Raw genomic sequence first — 12,843 nt, 5'->3', positions numbered from 1 at the left:
CGCTATCGACTGTTACCAAGGCGCCACGGTGGTCAGCCGTGACCACCAATAAGATAAACGGTCCATCGAGGAAGAACGTTGTCTTACATCTTCGATTTATTATTATTTTTATATGCTTCGAATGATAAAAATACTCCCGTGGCGTCCTCGGCGAAACGAGTGATTTCGGCGTGGCAGTCAAAGTGTTAACGCGTATCTACAACGATCAAATATTTATCAAATCGTCGGCGAGGTATCTATCGTTTTGTATCCTTCGTTTCGTTTATCATCGATGACGTGAAGGGGACGAGCCTGTTTCTTTACGAGAGACGATAAACGTTAACGCGTCGACGCGATAGGTCGAAGCATATCCCATAACGTTCGAGTTTATACTTTTTCGATCGTGTCGTCTAAGTAGTTTCTTTTTTGATTTGGAAGAATTTTACGATCGATTCTCATGGAGAATTATAAGTAAATTTTTCTGCTGTGGTACTATGTCGTGTTCAATAAGTGTTTGATTCGTGTGTTTGATTCTAGTTGAATCTAGTGCTTCGATCTAAAGGGTATTGTCTTTTTAATCTGCGGATCTGATCCGTCGTGTCAAGTAATTGGCTAACTAACGGGTTTTGGTGATTGTTAACTCTTGTGTTACTGAATTTTCATGTTTCTTCTTCGACTGTAGGTATCTTAAGGTCGCGATGTATTGTTTCGTTGGTGACATACCAAGATGCATCTATTAAGGATCCTAGAGTTTTTCATTGGAATCGTTGAAGAATTTCTATGTTGGAATTACTCGCCGTTCCCCATAGTTGGATCCCATAGGTCCAAACAGGTTTCAATATGGCTTTATATAGCGTTATTTTACTCTGCACGCTTAAGTTGGAACGTCTGCCAATGAGCCAGTAGAATTTGTCTAAATAGTTGAAGATTTGTTTAGTGTATGAAGTTTTATCTGTACTCTTTTCTGTCGTTCTGTAAAATTTGATAACGTGGGTCGTGGATGATCGCCGTGGTAGTCGCGACGCGTTACGTGAACGAAGAAACGATTTTCAAAGTTTTGTAACAAGTTACGTCGCTTTCGATAGAACGTAATTAAACAATTTCGCAGCAGCATACGTTACTCTCGTTTGATCTCGTTTCTTTTGAAACGAAACCGAATAATTTCGTATCGAATGTTGGTTCTTTGGGTTCGATCAGGGGCTCGTTTCGGGAAAAAAGTCTTTCCAATTTAACGACCACTGAGTCGTTGCAAGTTTCTGATCGCTAGAAATAAGTTTCAGCGGCTCTGCGAACGAAACTGTGACACAAGGGATGGTTTCTTCGCCAAGCAATAAATTCTAATACACGAGTGGAATATCAGCATCGTTCTTAATTAAGAAAAAACAATTCTCCGTCAATAAATTGTCACGGCATAGTCGGTATTTGAATATCAGAAGCGTGTTACCGTATTCTCCTACGCCTTCTATTCAAAGTCAGTAGGTGGCTGCTGTTTTTGAATATCGAGCTTAAAAAATGTGGTAATAGGTATATTTATAAAATATACTTTGCGTAATATGCAAAGAAAGAATTTGTGCTCCGATTCTGTCTCGCTGTTATCGTCAAAAGCACGTAACGAAAACCGTAAACGCATGCTCTCACCGGTTGTGCAATTTCTACAACACGTAGGCAACGTGTTAAACTCGATCGCGATATAACCGACGCGATAGAGGACGTTTATACGTTTCTTGGCTTCGATATACCGCAATACCATCGGTGTAAACATCTTCCGCTAAATTCCGCTTACAAAAGTTTTCCTTGGACATAAATCCGTGCTATACGTTTATCGTCTTCGAAGCAATAAACACACGGTTATGCGTCGCGAGAAACGTTATAGACTACAACATCGCCTTCGATGTAAGCCTTTGTTCTTTCTTTTTATCGAAAGAAAACGTACAATTTGATTCAACGCAAAGTTCACGGACTCTTCGATTCCACAATTTCAATGCATAATCGTAACGTACTCGTAGCATATAACGTACCATAGTCGTGAGTGATGGCGACGACGACAACAGTGCGTCAACGAGTACGGTTATGGCGATATTCTTACATTTTTAAATAAAATTGTTGACAATTGTGGATCTTAATTGCCGAAATAAAAGTAGAGGAACAGTAAGCTTACACTTAGAATTCATATTAAAATAGTTTTAGATTTATTTCAGCACTCTCTTTGTCTCACCATCTTCCATACCACACTACCAACGTAACAGTTACGTTATTCCCTTTTTCGAGACGCCATGCACACGCATACTTCCGCACACTCATATTCACATACGTGTGTCACTACTACGCGGCCGATCTAGTCTAGCGCACGAAATTATACGTATCTCGATAAAAATATTATTAGGTTAATCAATTAGAACAGCGTGAAAGATAGAGCGCGGAACAAGACGTATCGAATTTACGTTTCCAAGTACAACGCTTCTCGCAACGTTCGTACGCAACGTTCGACAAAGTTTGAGTACGTCACTGGTATTTCACGTTATGGTATTAGGTCGTCCAAAAAGTTTCGTTCGTTTTATAAGGAAATAATGGATGCACGACATTTTCCCTTTTATATTATTTTATCGAATTGCGTACGATCCATTTTGTTCTATCAAGATAAAGATCACAACGTTCGATAGGTTAGGTGTGAAATGAAAATCTGTGAAATGACGCGGTGTTTATCTCAACGGAACAAAATAGATCGTACGTAATTCGACAAAATAATATAAAAGAAAAAAACGTTACGCGTCTATTATTTCCTCGTAAAACGAAAGAAACTTTTCGGATAACCTAATACTTTACTGTCGCGAACCGAAGCGACGCGTTTTACATCTCCTGTCTCGTCTCTGTTTTCGTGTTTTCCAAGATCACCTTAGATATATTTGTGTATACGTACGTGACACAGAAGAGGAAAAGAACTCGGATGGCGATTCCTAATTTTACTATTCCATTGACCCGCCATTGCGTCATCGTTGTAGGATTTACGCACTGATCGATCGAATACAAATATTCGCGTCGTTTTATATCTTTCGTACGACTACGAGAATTTGCTACCCGATGAAAGAACGCTTCGTTGCAAAATCCAAGTTCGCGCCAGTATCTTTTCTAGTTACTGTACTTGACGACTCGAGGGTCGAGAAAATGATATTGAAATGCTTTCGTGAGTAGCACCGTGACTCGGGCTAAATTCCGCGTCAGCGTTTGTTAGTCGTTCGATACAAGACGATTTGGACGACGAAATCGCGAACCAAGAATCGAATTTCCGATACGCGACGGTTGTCGAATCTGCTCGTTCGTGCGCTAACATATTTGACAGTCGGGACAAACGCGATCCTCTCTGTCGACTAAACGAGGCAACGCGCGACGTGTGTTCGCGAACACGCGATAACGGAACGAGTAATAAATCGCGCAAGTTAGCGGATAAACGTGGACGAAAGAAGATGGCGCGTCGCATCGCGTCGTATCGTTCGGTGCCACTGTGTGGGAAACTCGAGATGTCGAACACCGGTGGGGTGTTCGAAGCTCGTTAACCCGCGAGATAGCGCGTTATGTCGGATTACGCTGTTTCTTGGTCGTTACGCGTTCTCGAACAGCGAATCTGGCCGTGGAATGTTCGCTTTCGCCGCGAATATTAATTTTTTTACGAACGTTGATTCTTAACGATTCTTAAGGCGGATGCAATCGCTTTGGACTTTCGAATCGCTCGTTTCTCGATCGGTTACTTCCGGCACGCGATCTATTAGGTTGTTCGAAACGTTTCTTTCGTTTTATAAGGAAATAACAGACGCACGATGTTTTTTGTTTTATGTTAGTTTATTAAATTATGCACGAACGTAATAATAGAAATAGAACGAAATGGAACACACCTAATTCGATAAAATAATATAAAGCAGAAATTGTCGTTAGTCTATTATCGCCTTATGAAACGAAAGAAGCTTTTCGGACAACCTAATATCTTTCCCTTCCTTTTGCTTCCTCGTACTTTTCGCGATTTAAGGGAAATTCGCTATACACCGTCCACCGTGCATTTTTCCAAGCAAGGAAGACTAATATTCGTCACTTGAAAAATAAAGAAGCGTAAAAATTATTTAAATGGTCAATTATATTTTGTTTAACGATTTCAAATATCGTTTATACAAAACATCGAATTAAAAGTATATGTTAAAAGTATAAAAAGATACGGGTAAAATTAAAAACATTAAAGACGACTAAAGATAAATAACACGACTCGAACGTGAAATTAAAAATTCATAATGAGTTTTAATATTTTTTTTACAGCGTTCCATCATAACTTTATTTAGTCATAACTGATGGTGCAACATTTGAATTAATTTTAACACCACCAAATTGGTGTATTTTATTATATACTGTACTTTATAAAAGCAGAAAAAGTGTCGCAATTAATTAGCAACAATTCCAGGTAAACAATAACTCATAACGACAACGAAAAAAAAAAAAGAAAACGCCTTGCTAAAGTCAAAAAGGGAGATTTGCCCGTTCGATCGGCTAAGCGTTAAGTTACGATTCGTGTTTGCTCTCGAAGGAAGAATATCGCCGCGCTGGATTCTTGGCTACACCAGCTGTTCATCATCGAAGAATTCGTACGAAAAATTAGAAACGCGTGGCGTGCCTTCGCTGCCACTTGTTGCTCGTGTACTACGAACGAGTACGCGATTCGTTTTAACGTTGGCCGGTGGAATGTTGGAGGAAAATCGCGATACGGTTTATCAGCGCTGCTCAGCGATGGAAATCGAAGTATAGGGATAGTTTGAATAATATAGTATCGCGCGATAATACGGGTTATAAAACGCTGGAGCTCGTAGAAAGATAAAGGAAGAAAGAAAAATAAGATAAGATACGCGCGTTACGTGGTAACGCACGATAGAAAAAAAAAAAAGTTCTAACGAGCAGTACGTGTTTTTAAAAATTATTATGCAACGTATCGTCTGTTGGGTGTCGAAAGAACGAATTAACATCGACCAACGCGCAATCAACATCGGAAATCCGTAGTCGGGAAAGCAATATTTATCGTTGGAATTTAAAGGTTGCTTGAACAAGGGATCGGATGCTTTTGTACGTACAATTTCCTGGCAACGGCGATTCCTCCGTATTAATTCGATCATGGCTATCTTTTTACTTAGCCAGGAGTTTCAGCAACATTAACTCGAAGATTTACGTTGGCATTTCCTCTTGCGCGCTGGCTGCTGCTTTCTTCGAAACTTTGCTACATTCGACGACTCGTTACTCGTGCATACGTAACCGCGCGTCTGCGCTACATTTCTGCCAGTTGAACGGATAATTGCGGTCGGCCGTGTCCAGCTTAAAGGCATATCGTTGCGTCGCAACGTATTTCTTGCGACATTAGTTGCAAGGGTAAACTCGCAGGTATTAGCGTACATGGGGCGAACAGACGAGGTAAGTGAGCAGGTACAGTGGTTTCTATGACGAGCGCAACTTGCCATTCCAAGCGGACAAGGAGGGGATAAGTGACGCGTTTCGTTGATCGCACCGTCCGAAGAATTTGAAAACATAAAATCCAAGCGGATGATTAAGACTAGAACTACCGATAGTTAACGCGAAACTATTTCTATCAAGACCAGTGAAAATGACTTTAAAAAATACGTAATAATAGAATGTTTTTATATTTATCGATTTATTACTTTCTTACAGAAGCAATTCCATGTTACGTAGTACATTTTTGGTATTATTAATCCATCTGGGACCATGATCGACCTAAACGATGGTTGATATATTTACACAGGGTGGTTGGTAACTGGTGGTATAAGCGGAAAGGGGGTGATTCTACGCGAAAGAAGAAGTCGAAAATATAGAATAAAATTTTTGTTTTAATTTTTCCATCGAGACAACGATCTGCAGTGAGATCCGTTATAACGAGACGCGATAAAGTGCAGGCGTACCGAGCGAAAATTCAAAGTCGATTTTCTCGAAAACAAAGCCTGGAACGAAAAATTTGTATTCTATATTTCCGACTTCTTTTTTCGCGTACAATCACCCCTTTCCGCTTGTACCACCAGTTACCAACCACCCTGTAGAATTGTAGAATCAGTCATTTTCACTGGTGTGGTATTTCTAGCGTTAGCATCTAGCGATGTAGCGATCGATCCGAAATTTTCCTGATAACTGATATCGTCGTATCGGAGGATACGCGGTAAAAATTTGAAAAACGCGTGGCAAGTTGTAGAAAACGAGAAAATTGGTTAATCGGGGAAAATACAGATTTTAAGTGCATTATTCACAATAAACATGAATTTTTGTATTGGTATGTTAGGCAAAGGTACTGATACGCGGCGGTACGACGTAGCCATGCTGTATTTTGACCGGTATTGGTATAAGTAGCTTTGATGCAAAATTATTTCCAGCTTGAATACATAAAAAAACAAAAAAAATTCGTTTTATTATTATAACGTAGGAATTTTAAAATAAAATTGTAAAAGCAGTCGATTCGACTGGTGTGATAGTTGCAGTGTTAAAGAGATGGTTGTACACGTCGTTACATGTAACGTGTTCTTCAGTCTCGTTGTCCCGCTCTTTTTGTTCGAACCTGTATCGACGTATACAGCTATACAAAATTGTACCAACCGAGGCCATGTTTTGACGTTCGATGGAGCACGTTCGATCGTTTTAGTTTCGCGCGGTAAATTAGCGAAAACGACAATTTTTTATTTCGTCGTATTCGGGTATTTTGAAAACGTGTGGTGCCGGGTTCGCTATCGCAGTTCGATCGAGTTCGTATACGAAGAATACCACGAAGGTGTATGATAAAGTGTTAAGCCAAAGAGAATTCGATTTCCACTTAAACGCAATTCATTACGATCGATTTATCTTCGTTTGTTCGATATTTCCAAGATGGCTTTGTTACCTGTCGCTAGTGTCGCTTTACTACAATTAATTTATTTACAACAAATTGATTAGACGTCGATTAAACAGGAAACGATGATTGTTTAACCTGAATTGATCGCAATAACGTATCGTAATTAAGACAACTAGATCGTTAATTAGCAACTCTCGTCACCGCACATCCAACGCTCTCTCGACAACACTAGGCGACACTCTCTCGCTGACTTCTCGATTCACATTCTCTGGCTTCTCAACTTACACTCTTTCGCTTCTCAACTAGCACTGACTAGTAATTCGTCTTTGTCCTTTAGCGTCCCTTTACCTTTTGTCTTAGCCCCACCACGTACGTGTTTCGCAACCGCTCATGGCCAGGGTCACGTACGCCTTTTCCACGAAACTACTCGATCGAAGAACCGACGATACGTTGTTGGGCCTGTCGGCATATCGGCTTTCTCGCGACATTGTTTATGGTTCGGTCGATATCTCCCAGGCCATTTGTCCACGCTACTGCAATAATTTATTATAATCGATTTATTCTCGTTTGTTCGATGTTTGCGAGATCACTTATAGCTATCTATCGCTAGCTTATTCGTTATTACGGAGAAAAGTGACCGCTCTTTCTACCGAGAACCGTCTCACCGTTGTTTATTGGGACCCGTTCTTGGCTTACGAGTTGTTTAAAAATGTCTCGATTCTTGGATATCTATTGTTAGCTTATCCGTTATTACACACCGGGACTGACTGGTGGTTTCCACTCGAGCTCTGTAACGGTTCTGTCGTTGCATAATCGAATATATTTCTAAATTTGGAAATTGCTCGAAACGTACCGAGATTCCACGACGTTTGTCGCCGATCGGTTTACCCATCCACGTTCCAAAGAAGCTTTCGTCGACGTTCGAATATATCGAGTTTTTCCTTATTTCGAACGAATCGAACGCGTTGCGTGACAAGAAAGACGGACGTTGGCGCGTTAACGGAAGATGATTTACGAGTATCGTCGATTCCGAGGACGAAAGGAAGAATTCCGAGGGTTTTCTTATACTTGAAAAATCCGTAATTATCGCTGGCGATACGTATCGAGATTTTCTATTTTCTGATCTTCGTGCAAGAAACGAGAATTTTTCCTTCGAAACGAATTCTCGTTTCTAAGAATATTTTTAAACGAGATGTTTCACAGGCTATTTTCCAAGACGTATCGCAGTCATTCGACGTAGGAGACATAGAAATATTTTTAAACGGCGGAAAACAAACGACTCGCGAAACATCGAATGAGATATTATTCCTATTATACCGTGTTATTTCGGTTTTATAAGCGGTAATGGTATAAGGTTTCCAGATATATACGAGTTTTCGGTGCTCTACTATTTTCGATTCGCGTCCGTTTCGTAAACAGCCCGACCTCACATAGGCAAAACGGTGTGTCTCGGACGGTTAGCGTGGCTGATCTGTTGGCAGCACTCAGGATGCTCGATTTTTTGCTCTCATTTATCCGGTTGTTGCACAGCCACCGCGCGACCATGTAATTTTCTGGTCAAGCCAACAAACGGTTACAATGTTCTCTGCTATTTGTAGATTAACTTGTTTGCGCGTAAGGAATTCGAGTAAATACTCGACTTACTTTCGCTTCTTCATACCGTGACGTTAACTTTTATTAATCGAGCGTTCAATTAGCCTGCCGATTGTTGCTCGCGTTTTCTACTCTACGATTATTATTATTCCATTATTTCACTCTACGATTAGCACCAACGAGTTGCGCGAATTTCGTATTTTGCCGCGATAGATGAAAATACGCTACGGCGTATAATGCAAAATATCGGATGCTGCGTCTAAATTTTTTAATTAATTTTTAGTTCGTCCAGCCTATCTTATTTTTGAATAATTGCAAAGGATTCGGCAAAATCGAATGTCAGTGGCATTGAACGCGTTGAAAGATCGACTGTCGTTACGATCGATCGATCGATCGATCGACGAGTTTCGAAGCACCTTGCGTCAACGAATTACGCGAGAGTGGCGCGTGGAACGCGACGAGAAAAGGAGGAAAGAGGGGAAAAAGAAAGGAGACGAGAGACGTGGAAAAAGAAGATCCTGGTTGCACTCGGCTCGATTCTTCCCTGCTGGTTCACGGGGTTAAATATACCCTCGTGTTTGCATCATACGCGTTCGCGAAACCGAACAACCGAGAGGAGAGGGGGAAGGGATAGCGCGTTAAGGTAGAGACGAGAAGGTAATATTATACGCATATGGGAAAAGACGGGAGAGCAGGTAACGTGGAAAAATAAATAAACGAACGCGAGGAAAAATAAATACGGGAAAAGGAAACGGGGTGAATTCGCGGATATCGAATATCACGAATATATGCAGAGGCAAGGAAATTGTTAACTGCGAAAAGATGGGACGATCGCGTTTTGAATCAACCAACGAACCAACGGTTGCAAACGTTTTCGAAGAAACGCGACTGCTTCGCCGCGCGTAAAACCACGCCGTTTTCAAACGCCGCTGCTTCTGTAATTAAAGATCGGCGAAATTGGAACGACTAAAAACGTTGTTGGGAAATACAAAGACAAAGTGGATGGATCGGACGAGGAAGGTTTATCGAACGTAATACGACCGAACGAGGTACGCGCAGCGACACGGCGATGAAATAGAAAAAGAAGTAGAAACAGAGAAGTAGAGAAGCGAAGAAAAGAACAGACGCGAACGAAGCACGCGATGAGCGAGAGAGAGAGAGAGAGAGAGAGAGAGAGAGAGAGATGGAAGGCTAGAGAGGTTGAGAAACGAAGAGAGACAGCGAGGAGAAGGTTCGGAGACGTCTGCTATTACGGAGCACCTCCGTGGTCACGGCGCACGGCCCGATATGGAGCAATCTCAGATTTCCATCCGCCCAAATCAAGAATATACGCCCTCGCCTCCGCTCTCGCTCTCTTCTTCCTCTAAGGGGGATCTCTGCTCGTCTTCTTTGCCACCGCCATCGTCTCTGTATTCCTCTCGCTACCTCTCCCTCTTTTCTTCCTCAGGCGGAGGTGGAGGCGCTGCTCGGGGTTGGTGCTTGGCCGTTGGTGCTGGTAACAGTGCCAAAACTGCCTCAAAACGGACTGCTCCGTTTTGTCGTCCTCCTCTTTCTCTCCCCTTTTCGGCTCTCTCTCCTCTCCTTTCCTCCTTCCCTATCTTCTTCTTCTACTCCTCTCTTCGATCTCTCTTTGTTTCTCTTCTTCTTCCTCTTCTTCTTCTTCTTCAGCCGCTTCTTCTTCTTCTGCTGCTGCTGCTGCTGCTTCTTCTTCTTATTCCTCTGCCTCTTCTTATTCCGCTTCTTCTTCTTCTTTTCTCTGTCTAGTCGTTCGCGCGTGTTCCTTCCCTCTTCGCGTATCGCTGGTCCCGTGCTCGTCCACGGATAACCTAACTCATCGCAGACACGTGCCCTCTATCCGCCTTCTTGCACCTTCCTTCTTTCGATTACCGTCTCCGTTCTCGGCATCCAGTTGGTCGGCGATACGATCGACCACGCTTTCCCCGTTTTTCCAGCGTGTCCGTGGCTGCGCCGAACTCGCGAACGCGACACGACCCGGTCGAGACAACAAGTGTCCGGAGCGAGGATCGCGCGATTCGAGTTCATCGCACCGCGACCATCGTGTCGCCACGTTCTCGTTATCGTTCGTCGTCCTATCCGCGTTCGCCGTTGATCGCGATCGCGCCAGTGATTTTCTACGAAATCACCACCAGCCCAGCGAAGATTCCTCGGACGGAGGTTTCCGGTGGAGTCGGAGCACGAGCTTCAACGACGAATGTTGGTGGTCCGTGGAACAGGATTTACCGGGAACCACGATCCTTCGGCAACGACCGTTCATGTTGCCAGAAAGCAAGTTTCCCGTCACAGGTACCTCGACAGCAACGGCCACGTTCGCGTTTCACCGGATTCCCTTTGATATTTCCACGACCACGCGGCACGACGACCCTGCGCGTAGGCGTGTTGCAGCGACACGGTAGCGTAATCGGGCCAGTGGATCACGGTCCGTCGAAATTGTTCGATTTCGCTCTTCCTGCAGCATCCTGTCGCGCCTCCGAGTTTCCACATCAACGACAGGTTTGTCGTCGCGTACGTCGTAACGCGAGTTTCGCCTTTAAATCGTCGTGGAGCGTCGTTCCGGGTGAAACGCGATTTTCCACCGCAACGATGCTGACCTACGAGACAATCGGTGCAGGGAAAAGGTTTTTCGCGGTCCCTTGGTCGCCACCGCGTCGCCTTGACATATTCCTCCACGTTACAGCCGACTTATCGTTTTTAACCTACTTGCGTCCTTGCCAATTAGAGAGCAAACGCATGCTCGACCGCGTGCGAGTACTCGCCACGAATCGTTGTCCACTTGTTGCCCGTGTGATCGCGTACGCTCGTCGCGTGTCACGGGTAATGCGAAAAAATCAGCCTCGTCGGTAGCCGTGTCGTCGCCTCTGACATTTGCGTCGCGATCGTCACGCGATTCGACTGTCCACGCGTTGCGGAAAACTGCGATCGGTTAATCGTCAAAAGTCACCGACGTTCCTATCGGTCTAACGCGATTCCACGCGGCCGGATATCTAAACGTCGTTGGAATATCGCCGCGAACGATATATCGTGCGTTTCCGTTCGAACAGTTGGTTGCTGGCGATTTACACCGACGCTACGCACGCTTGTACGTGCTACGGTGCGGCATAGACGCGCGTTGCCGAACATGGATTGGGGGATTTTGCGGTAATTTCGCCTGGGAAATGGTACTATGGAAAATTTGGCGCGCGGTGGAACGATGTTCCGTGTGAAACGAGCGTAACCGGCGCGTCGTAGCGTGGCGAGTTAGTTAGCGCGAGCATAAATGGATACCGAAGTTAGGGAGCAGAAGGCAGAGGCGAGGAAACATCGGCGTATATCAGCGACCGGGCAAACGAAAGTGTCTCAACCGGCTTAGTCGTAAAGATACACCGCACAGCGGGCCCGTCATCCATAATCCCAAATATGGAGTGAGAAATTTGAGAGAACCGAAAATAGTGGCGCTACGCCAACCGCTAAAAATAGCCAAAAAATAAATTGTAGTTACGCGGCCGCCTGCATCATTCTATAACTGGTCTTCAATGAATCGGGCCACCTCCCGCACACGCCGTTATTAATACACCATCACACAGACACGCCGGTCGGTAAGCTCCCGTTGCTCCCGTTTTTGGCCTGCGTTTTAGCGCGGTAAATCGCTCGAAAGCCGAATCTAGGGATCGTTTTACCGAGACCGACCGTACACGATACGACGTTGCCATCGAATTTTACGTTTCGTAGGTGCGTGCACGACTGGAGCGACGTTTGGTCGTCGTCGACGTCGGTCGACACCTAGGTGGAGGCGCAACTTTGCTTCGAACGATCTAGCTAGCGCGACGCTCTCCGTGCCGTTTAATTTTAAATGACACGTGTCCGGGGTTATTAGAACTTTTGCCGCACGTGCCGCGAACGAATTAACCGCGTTTCGCTACGTTTTCGGTGCTGCGATTAGCTGCGGTCGATCGATATCGTTTCAGCTTGACTGTACGGTGCTCGAACGTTCGCTTTGCTTTCGAAACGTCGTTGCCACAATAGCTTTTATTCCTTTAAATCGACGGAGAAACATCGTTCTACGTTACACCGTATCGCGATCACAGTATTTAGATCAAGTTTAGAAAACGTTCGCCAAAATTTGCATCGATATCGCGCGCCTACCAAGCGCTTACCGCTTGGCGATCCATCAAAGACGCGCGACGCGATCGACGTTTTCGCGTCGATAAGAAACGAACAGCGTGAAAACGCTGCTACGTAGACGAATTGACCGACGTTCGTGGTCTTTGTTCATGGAAACTTTTCGACTCTCGACGAACAAACGTTTTACAAGCGCGTGGCAAACGGATTGAAAATCTTTGATTGGAATCGGTCGTCGCTCGCCATGATTCGACCACGACTACACCGATGTCTGGGAACGAAGATGGTATAGGAAGGTAAGG

The 12,843-nt window shown here is 44.1% G+C and overlaps 1 protein-coding gene and 2 long non-coding RNA genes across 6 annotated transcripts in view; 1 reads left to right on the top strand and 2 right to left on the bottom strand.

Annotated features, from left to right (window-relative positions):
- Positions 1-3,821, bottom strand: part of LOC143302607 (uncharacterized) — a 45,774-nt gene extending 41,953 nt beyond the window's left edge. The window contains exon 1 of the long non-coding RNA XR_013058233.1: positions 2,897-3,821. This is a non-coding gene — a long non-coding RNA (uncharacterized LOC143302607). The remainder of the gene's footprint in view (positions 1-2,896) is intronic.
- The window catches only part of LOC117166582 (uncharacterized), a 68,220-nt gene that overhangs the window by 41,845 nt on the left and 13,532 nt on the right, over positions 1-12,843 (top strand). Inside the window, exon 1 of one of the 4 annotated variants that reach the window (XM_033350665.2) lies at positions 9,504-10,729. The exons of 2 other annotated variants lie outside the window; for them this stretch is intronic. In XM_033350665.2, the coding sequence (XP_033206556.1) occupies positions 10,699-10,729 (31 nt within the window). In that variant the 5' untranslated portion in view covers positions 9,504-10,698. Of the gene's footprint in view, positions 1-9,503; positions 10,730-10,945; positions 12,838-12,843 lie in introns of those variants that run through there. One more of the 4 variants, XM_033350667.2, reaches the window with a different exon arrangement.
- Positions 6,342-9,270, bottom strand: LOC143302608 (uncharacterized). Its single transcript, XR_013058234.1, has 2 exons — positions 7,498-9,270; positions 6,342-7,365 (listed from the first exon to the last, which is right to left on the bottom strand). It is a non-coding gene; the product is annotated as an uncharacterized LOC143302608 (long non-coding RNA).

This window comes from Bombus vancouverensis, chromosome 4 (genome assembly GCF_051014615.1).
Source record: "Bombus vancouverensis nearcticus chromosome 4, iyBomVanc1_principal, whole genome shotgun sequence".
Taxonomy (NCBI): Eukaryota; Metazoa; Arthropoda; class Insecta; order Hymenoptera; family Apidae; genus Bombus; species Bombus vancouverensis.
The sequence above is the reverse complement of the archived record's forward strand: the minus strand, read 5'-3'. Positions and strand labels throughout refer to the sequence as shown.